At 40.3% G+C, this 18,800-nt stretch overlaps 1 protein-coding gene across 19 annotated transcripts in view; it reads left to right on the plus strand.

Moving 5' to 3' along the window:
• Window positions 1-18,800, plus strand: part of cux2b (cut-like homeobox 2b) — a 329,671-nt gene that overhangs the window by 274,037 nt on the left and 36,834 nt on the right. For 17 of the 19 annotated variants that reach the window (XM_072587530.1, XM_072587516.1, XM_072587517.1 and 14 more), the window contains 7 exons: window positions 2,106-2,297; window positions 3,467-3,525; window positions 5,207-5,255; window positions 5,517-5,631; window positions 10,624-11,292; window positions 13,172-13,273; window positions 13,805-14,562. In XM_072587530.1, the coding sequence (XP_072443631.1) occupies window positions 2,106-2,297; window positions 3,467-3,525; window positions 5,207-5,255; window positions 5,517-5,631; window positions 10,624-11,292; window positions 13,172-13,273; window positions 13,805-14,562 (1,944 nt within the window). The remainder of the gene's footprint in view (window positions 1-2,105; window positions 2,298-3,466; window positions 3,526-5,206; window positions 5,256-5,516; window positions 5,632-10,623; window positions 11,293-13,171; window positions 13,274-13,804; window positions 14,563-18,800) is intronic. The other 2 variants (XM_072587518.1, XM_072587525.1) reach the window with 1 other exon arrangement.

Genomic DNA, 18,800 nt, shown 5'->3' on the forward strand with positions numbered 1-18,800 from the left:
GCCCATCAAATCTGTGCTGGCCAAAACGACAACATAAGTATTATAATTCCATTTTCCAGCACTTGGTCCATAGTCTGAAAATACAGAATAGACGGAAACCTTCATTGGCAGTGTCAGATCCTGTGTCAAATCGCAGGGCTCGGAATGGAGCTACTGGAGAACACAATTGGGACCCTCAGTGTTTCTAATTTGAATTGAAAGCTTGGATTAAAAAAAACTACAAATTGTTTAGATTTTCTGACGTACCAAGGCGCAGTTGATCGCATGGAGATAGTTTGTGAATGATAAATGAATTAGGCAATGTAATATGAAATGGGTTTTCGTACACACAAATGTAATATACTGCTCACAAGAACAGAAACTGGGTGACACACAACAAATGCAACATGTTGAACTATTGCCAAGCAGCCATCCACTCCTTAAATGATTAAAATGTAGGTTTATGGCTGATGTTGTAAAGTTCACACAGAGAATGGTCAATGCAATGAAATAAACATATGGGATTGTGTAGTGTAGATCAAAACTCTATTCAGTCAAGAAACAGTTAGGTACTGTAATCGGGTAACAATGGACCCCTTCTGGAAAAATGAATTGGATTGAAAGTCCTTGTGCAGTGCATTTGATATGATCTCAGAACCTAATACAAAGCTTTCATGACTTGTTCAATATGGCAATACACAAGACTCTCTTGAAAATTGGAGCTAACATTTATCTGTCCCTAGTTAAGGAATGTGATTAGAGAAGCACACTAGTAACTCATTCCTTTGCTGTATAAAATCATCTTTGATTTTGCTCTGAACTTTTCATACACCCAAGGACCCATAGCTGATATTCTGCCAAAATGTGTGTCAAGCAATGCTGTATTTGGTGACTGTATTGATCTGAAATTAAAGCTCCCTAATTGAAGACATTTTGGCAGTTTATATTCAGGACTGCAAATTACCTGTAAATCCAAACAGAACATAAACTGGCTTGATGTAGCTCAATTTAATTAATTCATTGCACATTGAAGGGGACAAAATGTCAACTGTCACAAATTTACAGAAAAATGTTATTAAAAGTGGCTGCTCTTTTGTGAAACTTGGCGCTTTCTTATACTCCCTAAAATTTAAGTTGGCTGACGAGGATATTATTCTTAGGTTGTCAGCTGAAAGCTAATGTGATTTTGTATCATGTTCTTTCATCAGTCCTTAAAAGAAGTGTTAATAATGTGTTACTTTGCCAGTTAGCACAGCCTGGTGGTACTGTCAACCAACATAATTTTATTTCTTATTTATCACCCCAAAAAATCTTGACTGTAGTAACAGATTAGGGGTTGGTATTTGATTCATATCAAAGTCCATGGAATGAGCCTGCACAGAATATCTTTTTGTCTGATACCAAATTAACTAATACAATACATGTTTATTTCTCTAAATGAATGATTAAGTTTATTATGATGACTAACATTGTCAACATTAACTCTGCTGTTCTGAAATCTATTATGTATGTGTTACTTCACTCATTTTACTCAGAATTCCTTTAAAGTTAAAATTCTTGTGTTGATATTATCGTAAACTAAGACTAATCAGTCTCTTGATAGTGTAGAACTTAACTATTGCTGAACAGAGAAATGTTGCTGAGATATTTCATCTTGCACTGTTCAGAACAAATGCAAGAATGCTGAATTTCAAATAACCACAACAACTTATACTGCAGAAGAGAAAGGATGCTGATAGTTGGCAAATTGACACTGATTGGCTGAGGTGTTGCCATGGAGAAAACAATGGGAACTATGGCAATCAGCACCAACTTGCCAACAAGTCAGCTTGCTTTTTGTCCTGTGGTTTAAATTATTATGATCATTTGAAATATGGCATGCATGCATTTGTCTCAATGAGTGCAAGACAGAAAATTTCACCAATTTACCTCTTTATTTTTCAGTGATATAATAAAAGTGAAACTTCACCTTGAAGTGATACAATTCATTTTTTAAAAGCAAAGCTTGGTTTTGGTTTGAATCTATACTTGTTGCACGATTACCCAGCAATCCACAAGGAAGTTATGCACACAGACTTTGGATAAGGTACTAGAAACTTCAAAGCATCTTTTCCACTCCTGCACAGGATCAAGCAGACATTTTGATGTGCCCCGGTTCAAGGCTGGAGGCAGCCCTGGTTGCTAAAGACCGAGAGATTATCCGATTGTTGAAAGAGATTCAACACCTCCAGACTGCCCTGCATGAACTCCAGGAGAGTTCAGCAAATCAGATTGCACAGTTGGAGCGGCAACTAGCACGAAAGACTGAAGCTGTGGAGGTAATGGAATTTAGGACAAGATAATGCTTATTAAAATATAGCTCAGCAACTTTCATATCATCCAATACTATTTTTATGTGAAATCAAGTTTCAAATAAATAGATGATAAATGTCTGCTAAAATCAATGTGAATAGTGTTATACATTTCTATGAACTACAAGAATGATCCAGGCTAATGATTACCAATCTAAATGATTAGCAACAATGCGGTGTCACGTTGTGCAAAGTGATTGTCTATTGTGATGTATCTCCTGCTTTCACTTCCATCAATGGTAGTAATGTGCTGCTTTGTATGAATACATAAAGCGCACTGTGCAGGTTTCACTGTTTATATCTAGTAAATATTTTAATTAATTTCAAGTAAGAGTTCATCCTGTGTGGTATTGTTGAAAATTGTGCTGGACTGTTTTGATTTCCACTTGCACAGCACTGGAGGGTAAGCTGTGTAATCAGTGAGACCACTGTAGAGGCTTCACTGTAAATACTATTTGTTCTTGCCATATCCTTTCAAAGTGTCAAGTTCTGACCTGGATGACTGACTACTGCTTCAAATAGACCCATAGAATAGATAGCTAGTTAGTGATATACACCTGCCATAACAATGTACCATGGATTGTCCTTGATAAACACACAGCTTCCTGTCCCCGCTGTGCCATCATGAGATGTTGAGAAAAGGCCTAACTACATGAAGGAATAGAGGGAGAACATCCTCAGGGGTCCAACTCATTTTCTTTCCTCATTATGAAATAATCTGATGTTATGTTTGCTTTCTTTTCTTGGGTATTTTAGAAATATCCTTCCCTAACTGCTGCCAGTAATTTTTAAGTCTGTTATTTGCTGTAGTTTCTTAATGCTTGATGGCACTGAGCAGTTAATAGGGTGTCTGTTCGCTATGGTTCTGTGGTTGTAAAACGCTTGCTGCTATGGAGGAGTTTTCTTGCTCCAACTCGACAAGTAACCAATATTTTCACTTGCACCACTCCCACTCTTCTCTCAATGGCACTCCACTCCTTCATTTGCTCTAATTAATTTGGGAAATAATTCAGTTTCTCTTCTGACATTTGTAATTTCAAATGTGCGCTCTTTGAACTGAGAAAGATATTTATAATTTGCAGTTAACATTAACTGCTGGATAGCTTCCTAACTGATAACTGTGTTCAATTCCTCAGAAATTAGAAAAGAAGTTAAGTGCACAATTAGACCACATGGAACAGAAAACAGAATTAAGGTATGTATTTAATATGCAGTAGTTACAAGAATAGCTACCGGATTAAGGACTGTAGGCACTGAAAGTGCAAGATAAATAATGTTTTGTGAGGTGTCGTGGAAGGGGTGTTTCTTTCTTAGAGCATGTAATAGAAGAAAAATTAATGGAAAAGGTGTCAGTTGTCATATCCATAATTTCCTTAAAAATGGCTTATATCTTCATAACTTTGCTCATTTCTCTCTTGCTGCTCACAGTTCATTTTTTCTTTAACTGTGCTCCAGTCCTTATCTTGCCCTCTTCTGCCAATTCTTGGTTCTTGCAATTATTATTTTTACCTTTGACCCTTCTTCATCCTCCATCTCTCTGCAATTAACATTATTCTGGTATACCAACACCTCTTTCCAAAAAAAAATTGCTTATGCAAATCCTCATATCATTGGCATCACACAAGGTAAAATTGTTCAAGGTGCAAATTCTAGCAGCAGAATCTCAATAAAAGAGCAAGCTGTGCACTATGTGTATTTATAGACATAATAAGTGGAATATTAACAAACCCATTTCAAAGTAAAATGCTTGCTGCTATGGAGGAGTTTTGTTGCTCCAAATCAACAAGTAACCAATATTTTCACTTGCAGGAAAAATATTTCTAAAGGAGTGGTTAGATTTGAGTGAAATTGCAGCTTTTCTGATTAACCAAGAAATGACATTGAAGCTTCTGGAAGTAATATTCTGGGAATAGGTTGTCTCAGTGTAAAAGTCACATGAGTTGTGCAAATGATGAACACATTTTATAGCAAAAATCAAACAAATGAATGGTCCAACAGATGACTAATGAGGCATTTTTCTTATTCACTTTTATCATCACCAGAGTAGCTCTGCATCTTACAGCTGCTTTCTGAAGAGGATTCAATCGTCCCTAACCATTCCCCAATCCTGGGCTCCAGTTTTCTTGAATAGGAAGTCCTGTTTTCCTTTGGAGCATGGTTGCTATCATTTAATTTTAACAACAGAAATCAATCTGAATTGAAACAGTATATAACCATGGGAACAGTTTTGATTAGATAAAGAGAAAGCAATTATAGAGTCAGAATTTGTCCATGTAGATGATCGTCTCTCATTTGGAAAGCGTTAATATTTGACCCTCAAAGTTTTTAATGTTTCAATATTGTCCTCTCTTGAATGCATAAAGTTCCCCAGACCTATATTCCAATGCCCCACTCAAGTAGCTTACCTTTGTCTATAAATCTCAGCAATGATGGTTGGCCAATATTTGACCATTGTGCTAGAGTATGATCCCATTATTACAGAGAATGCACATTCCAATCAGGTAATGGTGAGTGATCAGCAATGCAAGCCTGGATGTCCTTCACTACCCTTACCCTTCATCAATCTAGCCCCTCCTCTCCAAATTTATATTCCGACCAAAACCAGGGGTGCAGAGGTTGGGAGTCGTAGCCATCAAAAGGACCTGTCACACTGGCAAAATCTATCTGCTTTGCAGCTGAACTTAATACCATCTTGACACATATGCGCTAAATATTTCTAAAGCAAAAATTTCAAGCTGTTCACTGAGCATTTAGTTTTCAGCTTGAGCAAAACAAAGAATGAGCCCCAGGTTGATTATGAAGGATACATATTAGGGACTGTCTTCAAAACCATGACCTTGGATTCCGTTGTGACATCTATTACATTTTCTTCGCAGCATTTTCAAATCAGTGAACCCAGTGTCTGCAAATGGCTGTGCATCCCAGGTAACTTTTCATTTAAAGATAATTTAACCATTGCTGCTTAATCCTGTGGTTTGTGGCCTTGTAGGTTAATTAAAAGTAGCTTCAGTATTGATGTGGAGCTACATGTCTCATTTCACTGGAGTTAGCCAGTCAGTTACAAGCAGCAAGAATTAATTTTCCCAAAGGAACTTTATAATGCAATTCTACTGAAATTATCTAAATTCATTGGATGTGCAAAGTGATGTCTAGATTGAAGTTGGAATAATTATTTCCTGCTGCCAGGATAGAAGTAAAGACACGGAAGATTCTCTACCGGAAAAAGAGATGACCCCTCAACCTGAGAAGAAATGTTTACAAGAGAAGCTAAACACAAATTCAGACATGGGTATGATTGCAGGTTTGTTTTCTTAAGTCTCTTAAGATTTCATGAAGTATCTGGTAATCTATTCCGGAAATACAAAACTGCTGACTATTTTCTTCTCTTTCTGAGGACAGGATTTATTCATTATCCCAGAAATCATAACCATTGAATCCTGTTCTGTCTCAAAACATTGAAACAATGTTGCCTTTAGATGAAGTGACTGATTAATGTGTTTGTGAAGGTGTTGGGTGAGGCAACTGTTGGCCATGACTAGGGCAATTCCCTGTTGTTCATTAACCATTCTCTACTGTCATCCTTATTCCACACAGACTCTCTTCCTTGGTTTAGTTAGTTTCCTTTTCACCAGACTGGTTCCTGGAACCGTTCAGCAGACTGGTCCTGGCATGGCGAGATTTTTCAGTGACGCTAGATTAGAGAGACTGGGCCAGTGTTCTGTCGAGATTAGAAAAGAGAGGTGACCTCATTGGAATGTACATAGTTCTAACAGGGCTCAACAAGATGGCTGTATGAAGGCATGGCTAGAACCAGGTGGCACAATCTCAGAATAAGATGTAAGCCATTTAGGACTGAGATGAAGAGGAATTCTATCTCTTGTGGAATGGCTAATTGTTTGAATTCTCTAGCCCAGAGAGCTTGGAGGCTAAGTCACTGAATAGATTCAGGACAGAAATTGATAGGTCTCTTCATTTTAAAGATTTCAAGGGATAGAAAGATGGTATGGGAAAATGGCATTAAAGCAGATGATCAGCCGTGAATGGCAGAGCAGACCAATGGGCCAAATGGCCTGCTTCTGATCTTAATATATGTGACTTTACTTCTGAGGTCCCCTGACTGCACACATGCTGTTTGGTGGAGATAGAGTGTTCATTCAGTGTGGAAGACACTTGTAAACGTTTTTAGATAGTAAAGATGCAGTGAGGATTGAACATTGAGAAAGGCATAACAAAGAATTTCAATGTGGAAATAAGACTGGAGCACAGGGTAGACACAGAAAAACTGCCAATTGAAAATAGGAACATAGGAAGTAGGATCGGGGCAGGTCATTTAGCCTCTTGAGCCTGCTCTGCTATATAACTAGAGCATGGCTGATTATCTACCTCACTGCCATTTTCCTATACTATCCCTTGACTGGCCACTCTGCACAATTCAGTAACCAGAGCAAATCATTGTTGTTTAAATTCTACTGACCTTGGAAAAGGTTTTACTAGGATAGATATACTTCCTTATCAAGCTTTCTGCATAATTGACGATGGACACATTATTTCACCTTTCACAATATTTCTACTGTGTCAATAGCTCTTTCTTTTTACCCTAACTTCATTATTTTCACCTTCTCCTTTCCGTTTATAACAAACCTTGTAGCCCAGTTGCACAACAGATATTTAAAATACATCAGTTCTGAGGAAAAGTCAAGTTTTGAATCAAAATGATCTGCAAATGTAAATTAAATCTCAATCTAATTAACATAACATGTTAATTCATTATCTCCAACAGCATGACTAATGTACAGATACAGCTGCTCAGTAGTTACCATAAGGAACTCCCTATTTAAATGTATTAACCAATTGGTAACATTTAAAGACAACTAACTGTGTAAGGGAAATAAAACGGAAAACTGCAGATGCTGGACATCTGAAATAAAAATGGAAATTGCTGGTGAAACCCAGCAGATCTGACAGCATTTGTGGGGAGAAAGCAGAGTTAACATTTTGGGTCTGGTGACAGTTCATCAGAACACAAGGGAGGGGGAAAGGAAACGATACTGCTAACGATAACATTATAGTGTTATGTATAACTAATAATGTCTCTTTTCTTTCCTCCATTAATTGGTTATAAAACAAATACATTAAATCAAAAAAGCCAAATTCTGTTTTCATTTTATGTCATTCTGCTACATTACAATGATTTTATGAGAATGTATTTGGGGATTCTTTGCTGATCTGAAATACATAGAACTTGTGCTCATCATCAATAGGATGTACCATGTTCACAATAGCAGGGCACGTAGAGTGTCCATAATGTCTACTGCCCACTTTAAAGGATAAAACACATGTCTTGTTCAGGATGAGACTGTTCACAATAATGACATGGGAACAGAACAGTACTAAACTCAACCGATGATACAACACTTTTAAGCTGTTCTTTAAAAAGTGAAATCTTAATTGTCCTTTTCAGAAGTTTTGAACTGATGAAGTTGACATCAGGTTAATTGCATAGAAAATCAAATGGCTGGCAAATAGGGACAAACTTGTTGTATTTATTCCAGATGGATTGTCACCTCAAACCAATGTAGTTTCGTTCCCACAAATCAGAAACTGTAGCTATTCCATATCGCCGGTTAGAGAGTAAACTTTCACATGTCCTGGGAAGTTCCACCATATGATCCAGAGGAGACTTAAGAATGAATCCTTGGTGCTTTGGCCAAAATGTATTTCCCATCAACAACACTGAAGTAGATTTTCGGTCATAATCATATTGCTGTTTATGGGAACTTGCTGTGTACAAACTGGCTGCTGCATTTCCTATATCACAAAAGTGCTGGCACAAGAAAAAATAATTCACTGCCTGTGAAACCCCTTGGGTTGGGAAGTCAATGGTCATGAAACGTACAATCTATAAAAACAAATTCTTCTTTCTTTCTAGGCTGATTGATTTTGAAACTAATTTGTGCATCAAACTGTGTCCAGCAGATATCCGGAAAGTTTGATTTAAATTAACATTTCCCTGATATGGGGGATTTTTTGATGTCAGGCATATGTAAAGCTATCTCTCGGGGAAGCTGGTTAGTCATTCCAAACTGAGTTACCTGTGTGCAGAGAAGTGCATTTTAGATTCCCAAAATTAAATATCATAAGTTTTACATAAATAAGGCACACATGAAGAATTTATGTTCTGAAGCAAAAGTATTTTCTGTTTCCTTCACATATCTGACAAGTTTCCTAAACAGACAAAATGCTTTTGTGTGCTTAATGAAGATTAACAATATCTGCTGAAGTCACTAGTTTTGTCCTTATTACACCTTGATAGTAGAGTGATAAGTTTTACATTCCTGTCAGAATTAGTTTGCAACGAACAATTGCAAGAATATTTTCAGAGGCTAATGTAATCATGAATCTTCTTAAAACAGACATTTATGTGCCCTGCAATTGGAAGTATTAAAACAAAATCTCATGGGTTAACATATTAATCAATATTTATTTTAGTTTCATTTTGCAGCTATTTCATGCGGTGTAGATCAAATTTCATAATTGCAAGTGTCCTGAATCTAATCTATTAAGTTTGATGGAGAAGGGAATCTGATTTGGGCTGTGTCTCAAAGGACAATGAAATGGTCAGGGAAGTTGGAGGAGGGGGGAATAACTTGAATATGACCTGAATACAGGCACAAAGATGTGCCTGTTATGTACAAGCTTAGCACCAGATTTTTGCATGCTCTTAGCTCTCCTCACTGCTGCTTAATATCAAAGGATCTGAAACTGTGATTGATTGTCCAGCACAACTGAAAGGCAGCCTTTATCTGTTAACTTGGAAGTTTATTCTAGCTATAACAAATGGTGGAAGTATTTTATAAACTATATTATTGCTGTCTTGAGCAATGGCTTAACAAGTGAGAAAGCATGCACCAGTGCTTTCCGACAATGCTCTAGGTATAAGAAATAAAATCTTGCACTTATAACACACAGAGTTCACCATCACCGGATGTCTCAAAGTGCTTTACAGCCAGTGAACTGCTTTGGAAGTGTTGTCTCTGAAATTCAGCAGTTAATTTTGCAGACACTGAACTCACACAAACAGCAGTGTGATAATTACCAGATAATTTGTTTCTAAATGTTGTTTAAGGGTTAGATATTGGCCAGGACACTGGAGATAACTTCCCTGCTCTGCTTCAGGACAGTGTCAAGACACCTGTTTACAACCAATAGAACAGGCTGATGGGAGCTTGGTTTAACATGAAACACAGCATCGATGTAGCAGTCCCTCCATGCCACGCTGCAGGGTCACCCTAAATTATTGTGCTCCAACTTGGGAACAGCATTTGAACTGAGAATCTGGTGACTCAGGAGAAAGTGCTCCCAACTGAGCCACAGCTCTCACATCAGAAGTACAAAAGAGGAAAGAGATATAAGATAACTTTTGTTTACAAGGAGTTTGAGGAATTATAGAATCCTAAAATTTTACAGCACTTCGACAGCACTCAATCCATCATGTCTGTACCACCTCTCAAAACCGCTACCCAGTGGGTCCCTTTCTCCATTCTTACCTCTGCAGTCTTCTTAATACATCCGTTTCAAATATATATCCAGCTCCTTTTTGAAACCTCCTGTAGAATCTGTCTCCACCACTCTCCCAGGCAGTGCATTCCAAATCCTAACTCACTGAATAACATTGTTTCTCCTCATCTCACTCTGAGCTCTCTTGCTGACAGTCCTGAAATTATGACACTCCTAGTTACTGACATACCAAACAGTGGAATCAGAACACCTTTCTCTACCCCATCAAAATTTTTCATAATTTTAAACACCTCAGTGAGGTCACCTCTTAATCTTCTCTGCTCCAACGAGAATAAGGCCAATTTTTCTAATCTTTGTAATCTTCTAATTCTTGGTGCCATTCTAGTAAATCTCCATTGCATTCTCCCCAGAGTTTTAATACCAGTCCTTAAATGAATTGCCTAGAACTGAACACAATATTCCAAATATGGTCTGACTGATGATTTGTAGAAGTGCAGTGTTAATTCCTTTCACTTTATGCATGGTGCCTGAGTGAGGGTTGTAGTAGTATGCGATCACTGAAAGACCCTGCTCAGTACCCTACCATCTCAACTTCACAAAAACTATTGGAAATACAACCCTTACTTGCTGAACTCCTGCTGTGAATTAAATTCTAAACAGAGTAGCACATCTATGATATATCTCTGCAAGTTAAATAGCTGTGTGTATGCTTTTTATAGAGCTATTTGTGCCACAGAATAGAACAATTTGATCAAAACACTTCTGTATTCTGCAGATGAGGAGAGACCTGAAGAGAACTCCGTGAAAGACACTCTGAGCATTGTGAAAGACGCCTTAAGTGCAGAGCGTCCTTCACCTTCTCCTCTGCCAGTGCCACATTGGTCAGGAGACGAGCAAGCCTCTCCAAAGTCCGTACCAGCACACGGATCAGCCCGAGGATCGGAAATATCTGGAGCATTTCCTGTCTCTCCATTCACTTTGGTAAAAACAAACGAGAAACCCTGTGTAGAGCCACTGCACCATAAACCCCTGATGTCACCCCTTTACACAAAGGAAGCTGCAAGTACAGTTGTTTACCCAACTGCACTCTACTCTGCCAAGGGAGCGTTAATTGTTGGGAACAGTTCCAATAACTCTGAGGCAGTTCCACCGAGTGACCATTCAGAAAGCAGCAGTTCGAGCGGTGCCGATGAAGAACATCTGGAGACAGCTGAAATCGCTTTTCAGGTTAAAGAGCAACTGCTAAAGCACAACATTGGACAACGTGTTTTTGGACACTACGTCCTGGGATTATCACAAGGATCCGTTAGTGAGATTCTTGCCAGACCCAAGCCATGGCATAAACTTACTGTTAAAGGAAAGGAGCCTTTTATTAAAATGAAGCAGTTTCTATCTGACGAGCAAAATATCCTTGCTCTTCGAACAATTCAAGTGCGGCAACGAGGTATATAACCCAGACGATAAAACAAGGTTTCTTTTGTAATTTAACTTAGGAAGAAATAGAGTTTGATTGGTGCTCCAGTAGTTCATTGCTGTAATGGACAGTTACTTCATGGAATGATGACAATTCGAATCGCCCTAATATGTAAAGGAATCTGAAATACCCATCTCAACCCAGACACTTGGGGGAGGGGCGAAGGAAGGAATATCATGTGACCTTGATGTCAAGCAGATTCTTGGCAGCACTAAAGGTTCATGACAGAGACTGAGGATACAATTGTTTTCCACTCTGTCAGTGTAGATGGAGGAGTGAGAGATTATGCCTTAATGAAGATAAACCCAGATAAAGATAGAATAACATGTAGCGTGTTATCTTAATTAACCGTTTGCTTAATTTACATCTTTTAATTCCTAACTTTTAATTTACGAAGTCTGAAGAGGAGGTAACTTTTTTAAAGAATGTAGTCATACATGAGATGTGGGTGTTGCTGACTAGGCCATCATTTATTGTCCATTCCTAATTGCCTACTGGACAGATAACAGTCTGCCACTTTGCTGTGAGTCTGGGGTCACATGTAGTCTAGATTAGAGTGGTGCTGGAAAAGCACAGCAGGTCAGGCAGCATCCGAGGAGCAGGAAAATCGATGTTTCGGGCAAAAGCCCTTCATCAGGAATAGAGGCAGGGTGCCTGCAGAGTGGAGAGATAAATGAGGGGGGGGGGTGGAGAAAGTAGCATAGAGTACAATAGGTAAATGGGAGTGGGGATGGAGGTGATAGGTCAGAGAGGAGGGTAGGGGATGGTAGCAAAGAGTACAATGGGTGAATTGGGGAGGGGATGAAGGTGATAGGTCAGAGAGGAGGGTGGAGTGGATAGGTGGAAAGGAAGATAGGCAGGCAGGATAGGTCATGGGGACAGTGCTGAGCTGGAAGGTTGGAGCTGGGATGAGTTGGGGGAAGGGGAAATGAGGAAACTGGTGAAATCCACATTGATGCCTTGGGGTTGAAGTATTCCAAGGCGGAAGATGAGGCGTTCCACATGTCAGGGTCACATGTAGGCCAGACCAGGTAAGGATGGCCGTTCACTTTCCTAAAGTATATTCGTGAACCAGATGGGTCTTCCTGACAATCGACAATGGTTTCACGGTCATCATTAGATTCTTAATTCCAGATTTCTTTTTGAATTCTAATTTCCACCATCTGCCGTGGCAGGTTTTGAACCTGGATCCCTAGAACATTAGCTGAGTCTCTGGATTAATAACCTAGCAATTATACTCCTGGGCCATATCTACCCCAAGGCCATCAATTCCCAATGCCTATTGCTATTTAGATAGATTAAGATGAGACCATAAAAGGTAATCATGTCTAATTCTCTTGTTTGCATGAAACCTCTGTGCACTGCATTCTATGACAACATTGTAACCTTCCATGTGACACTTTCAGAACCAGCCTTTCACAATCCATTCACAATAACCTCTGCAGCTCAATTAAAAACTCAACTGGTGTGATTTCCAGATGAGAGCCAGATGCTCATTTAACACGAGCTTGGGGAACATTCAAGTATCCAAACAATATGAAGCATAGTCAGGGAAACAAGAAAACCAAATATTAGACAGATTAATATTTAAACACTGTGCTGAATCATGTGTGATAAATCAATGGAGGGTATTCTGAGATATTGAGGTAATGAACTCAACTCTTGACCTGTATGACCCAATTCAAGTCAAATGGAAGTACTGATAAGATCATGCTGCTTGCTAATTTTGTTTCAGTGTTTTCTCTAGCTCCCATATGTTGTAACACGCAGAGTACCATTAATGAAGATATTAGGGCATATTGTCAGAAACATTTTTGAAGTGTTCACTGTTGTGCATGTTTCATTTCAGGGAGTATAACTCCTAGGATTCGGACTCCAGAGACTGGTTCAGATGAGGCAATTAAAAATATTCTGGAGCAGGCAAAAAAAGAGCTTCAGACTCAAAAATGTGGTAGGTATTAAAAGACAGCCTGACTGTACTTAGAAATAAGATTAGCAGCTATCTGTTGGAGTTCAAGCATGCAGATCATTCAACTTAACTGCAGAAGGCATCCTTTTAGAGAATCTCACCAATTACATATTCGCAGCCTAAATATTTAACCCTAAACTTTCGTGTTTCTTGGAGCTGTTATGAGAAGTGTCATCTGATTTCTGAATGCAAGGCATGAAGTACAGAGTTAAGACTATAATTGGATTTTGTCCTCAGGAATGAGTTGAACCAGGAGGGCTCAAATGTGCTAATAATTACCTAGTTCTTCCTGTACAAAACATTTTTGTACAGCTTTGAAAAGCACTTTAAACATCAACATGATGTATACGGTTCCTTTGTCTGTTGAGAAAATTTATTTCTATTTTATGTAAAATATGGATTTCTAACTTCCCAAAACAAAGCAATGCAATTGAAAAAATGTAATGATTTCATATTTGTGTTATAGAATGCTTTCAAATAGCCTGACTTTATTCGTTTATATTTTATTTTCAGTTGAATCGAAAAGCTCTCCATTGCCTATATGCAGTACAAGTTCCAGCAGTAGTGCTGGTTCTGATGAAGCAATTCGATCCATCCTGGAGCAGGCCCGAAGAGAGATGCAAGCCCAACAGCAAGTCCTGTTGGAAATGGAGACCAACAGCAACAACAACACAATGCCAACTCCACACGTAGAAACTTTACCAGCTACAAACAAAATCCCTCTTTCCTCATACATCAAGCAAGAGGAAGGCATGGCGACGAGAAGTTCGCAGACTCCTCTCAGTGTTGTGTCACCTGCGGCCTTTGTACAGAACATAATACGAAAGGTGAAATCTGAAATTGGTGATGCTGGATCGTACTTTGACCAGCACTGGGCCACTGAGAGAAATGTGGCTCATAGATTGTATGCTTCAGTATCACCATCACCATCATCCTCTTCGTGTGGTTCTTCAGGGACAGGGAATGTAAGACAGTGGCGAGCTGAACCTAGTGACAACAGCAAAAATGGTGAGGAACATTCATTTGGTGTTGAAGGTACTCACAAACTTACAGATATAAAATCTGAGGGCAGTCCGGACTCGCAAAATATTGGCCAGCTTTCTGTATTCCCTACGTATGTCCCACGTTCGCTGAAACCAACGGTTCCTCCATTGACTCCAGAACAGTATGAGATGTACATGTATCGGGAAGTGGACACAATAGAACTGACTAGACAAGTTAAAGAAAAACTGGCAAAAAATGGAATCTGTCAGAGGATCTTTGGTGAAAAGGTAAGAGACAGGGTGAGGAAATAATCCAAATCCAAAATACATTACTTGAGCGCAGCAAAATGAAAAGAGCTCTTGAAATTTCCAAGAAGCAGTTTGACTTCTTGAATGATTTTTTAAAAATTTGTTCATGGGATGTGGACATCATTGACTAGGCCATCAAGTATTGCCCATCCCCAGTTGCCCTTCAGAAGGTTGTAGTGAGCTATCTTCTTGAACCACAGCAGTCCAGTGGAATGTAGGATTGAGCACAGTATTGTGAAAAAGGGAGATCCAGGAACTTTGCTATAGTTTCAAGTCAGGCTGGTGTCTGACTTAGTGGTGAACTCACAGGTGTGGTGTTCTTATACATCTCCTTCCTTTGTCCTTCAAGGTGGTCGAGGTCATGGGTTTGGAAGCTGCTGTCATAGGAGTTTGAATGTATTTCTGCAGTGCACCTCGTAAATGGTACATACTGCAGCCACTGGGGCAGAGGGATTGACTGTTGAAGGTGCGGCACGAGGCACCAGTCAAGTGGTGGCTTTGTCTTAGATGGTATTAAATTTTTCTTGATGTTGGAGGTGGACCCATCTAGGCAGATGCAGTAGAGTACAAAGATGCAAAACAATCCTTTCAGATCAACAATTCTAAACAACTGTCCTCTTTCTCAAGTGCTCCCATGCATCATCGATTCTTTGGCAACTTGTACATTGCGATAAATCATGGAAGGGACACAGTGAGATTTACCTTGGACGTACACGTACCCATGAACTGTTACTAGAGATGGCAGTCTCGTGTTCAATTGTTTGTGTTTGATTTTATATATATATATATCCACACAGAGGATAGTTAACATATATATATATGTTAACTATCCTATGTGTGCTATTTGTCAAGGAGAAAGTGAGGACTGCAGATGCTGGAGATCAGAGCTGAAAATGTCTTGCTGGAAAAGTGCAGCAGGTCAGGCAGCATCCAAGCAGCAGGAGAATCGACGTTTCGGGCATGAGCCCTTCTTCAGGAAGTTCTAGGGCCTGAAGATTCCTGAAGAAGGGCTCATGCCCGAAACGTCGATTCTCCTGCTCCTTGGATGCTGCCTGACCTGCTGCTATTTGTCAAGCCTGGGTATGGCTACAGCATAAAACAGAAACTTAAGATGAAAGCAGTCGATGGAAGCATGAGAATGGAAACATTTAAAGAACACAATGAATACAACTCCAGTTTGGATGTAGAAAATGGTATCATCTCTGCCTACCTCTGAGCTGTAAAACAAAACAATTGGTTTCAAATTTCACGATTAATTTCCATTTCCTGGCCCTAGAACTTCTTCTTTCACCAGGAGAGTGACCAGGGGATCGACAGATTTCAGTATTCAAGACCTGCTATTAAAATGTATCAGAGCAGAAAGCCAGTGTACATTTGAGCAACTCACATCAGACACGTCTACATTGGACAGGAATGAGTGCTGTCAAAAAACACTTTGGGACAAAGTGTGATGACCGGATGATGTATATTCTGCCTTCGAGCTCATCATGGTTAGATGCCTTCAAATATTGTGGAGGTATCCATTGTTTCCTGACACTGTGTGTAGTTTAAAGGAGAAAGTGTAACTTGTTTTTAAATGCAAGCACTTTGCAAAGTTGGTGTGCAGGTTGTTGAAGAAGAGGACATCATCGATTCGACATGTGAAGGAACCTCTTCCTGGGGGTGAGGGAAAGCTCATGGGCAGTAAATGCTCCCATCATCATGCTTCATAATTTTTTCTCATTCCTGCAGCAGACCTTTTTCAGGTTTGTGATGACATCATTATTTCTAGCTTTGGGAATGTTTATAGTTCCAGTGCACGACAACATGGACAGCCTCATGCTCTGTGTAGCAAAAGGCAGAAGCCATATCGAGGTGTGCCTTTTTGATTACATGAACACACACGGACACCCACCTCAAAACACTCCCCAAGCACCCACACACCCCAAAACACACATTGAACATGTGCACACCCCCATACCCCAAAACACACTGAACACCCACACACACACACCCTAAAACACACACCGAGCACGCACATACACCCCCCAAAGCACACACCAAACACGCACATACACACCTCAAAACACACACCGAACATGTGCACACCCACACACCTTAGAACACACACTGAATACACACGCACTTACACCCCCATAAACACACATTGAACACGCACCTACACCCCCCAAAACACACACCAAACATGTGCACACCAGCACGTCAAAACATACACTGAACACGCATACACATACACTCCCCAAAACACATATCGAACACGCACATACACCCACCCCAAAGCACACACCAAACGTGCACACCCACACATGTCAAAACACACACTGAACACGCACGCACATACACCCCCCAAAGCACACACTGAACACGTACATACACCCTCCCAAAACAGATCAAACATGCACACCCGCACATGCCAAAACACACATTGAACACACACATACATACCTCAAAACAGACACTGAACATGTACATACCCGCACACCTCAAAACACACACGCGCATACACCCCTCCCCTAAAACACACTCTGTACATGTGCATGCCTGCATATGCCTGGACATGCATGCACATGCACACCCCAAAACACACACAAGCACACACACCCACCCACCCTAAAGCACACCGAACACCCTGATACCCCAAAACGCACACTGAACGCGCATGCACGTACGTACCCCTAAACACACCAAACACACACACACCCCTCCCAAAACACACATCGAACACACACACAGCACATGCACATCCCAAAACATACACCAAACCCGCGCACACCCCAAAACACACACTGAACATGCACACACACACACCCAGAATCATCCACACATACACACTCCAAAACACACACTGAACATGTATGCACGTACACACCCCCAAAACATACCGAACACGCACACACACCCCATCCAAAACGCACATTGAACACACACACACACAGCACATGCACACACCCCAAAACATACACCAAACCCCACACACCCCAAAACACACACTGAACATGCACACATCCCAAAACACATGCGCGCACACATCCAGAATCACCCACACATACAAATCCCAAAACACACACTGAACATGCACACACAGACACACATACACCCTAAAACACACACCGAACACCTGTACACCCCAAAACACGCACTGGACATGCACACACCTCACCCAAAACGCACAATGAATACACACACACAGAGCACATGCACACACCCCAAAACATACACCAAACCCGTGCACACCCCAAAACACACACTGAACACGCCGCACCCACACACCCCAAAACACATGCGCGCACACACACCCAGAATCGCCCACACATACACATCCCAAAACACGCCCAAAATTGCCGACACGTACACACCCAAAACACACACTGAACATGCACACACGCACACCCTAAAATACACACTGAACACCCGCACACCCCAAAACACACACTGGACATGCACACACATCCCTAAAACACACATTGAACATGCACACACACCTAAAACGCACACTGAACATGCACACCCCAAAACACACGTTGAACACGCATGCACATACACCCCAAAGCACACCGAGCATGCACACACACGCACACACCCCAAACCATACACCAAACCCGCACACACCCCAAAACACACACACATACACAGCCAGAATCGCCCACGTATACACATCCCAAAACACACACTAAACATGTACACACATACACACTCCAAAACACACTGAACACGCACACCCATATTCACTCCAAAATACACACTGAACACATGCCCACATATACACTCCAAAATACATGCCAAACACGCATGTGCACAGACACACATGTATATATGGCCCCAAAACACAAACACCCACAAGTACATGCACGCTACTGTAGTCAGTGACACAGACAAGACGCAAGAATGTTCTTTATTTATCAGATTTTGGGAAATTAAGGAGTAATGTCATGCTCCCTGCAATGACACATTAATTCCCCAGTTGCATTTGTAGACAATACCAAAGAGTCACAGCCACAAAAATCTCTTGAAGTGGACAGTATCAGTGCCCCAGTGTGGATATCAAGCCTAATCGTTCAATGGTGGAAAATGGCAAAGTTCAACTGTGAATGGATATGAAGCTGGTCAACAAGACAATAATTTCAGACAGATATCTCCTTCATTCAATGCATCAGAATCATTTCATTACTCCACAAAGCTCAACACATGACCAAGTTATTTTCAGATAATGGGAGTGA

This window comes from Chiloscyllium punctatum, chromosome 17 (genome assembly GCF_047496795.1).
Source record: "Chiloscyllium punctatum isolate Juve2018m chromosome 17, sChiPun1.3, whole genome shotgun sequence".
NCBI lineage: Eukaryota > Metazoa > Chordata > Chondrichthyes > Orectolobiformes > Hemiscylliidae > Chiloscyllium > Chiloscyllium punctatum.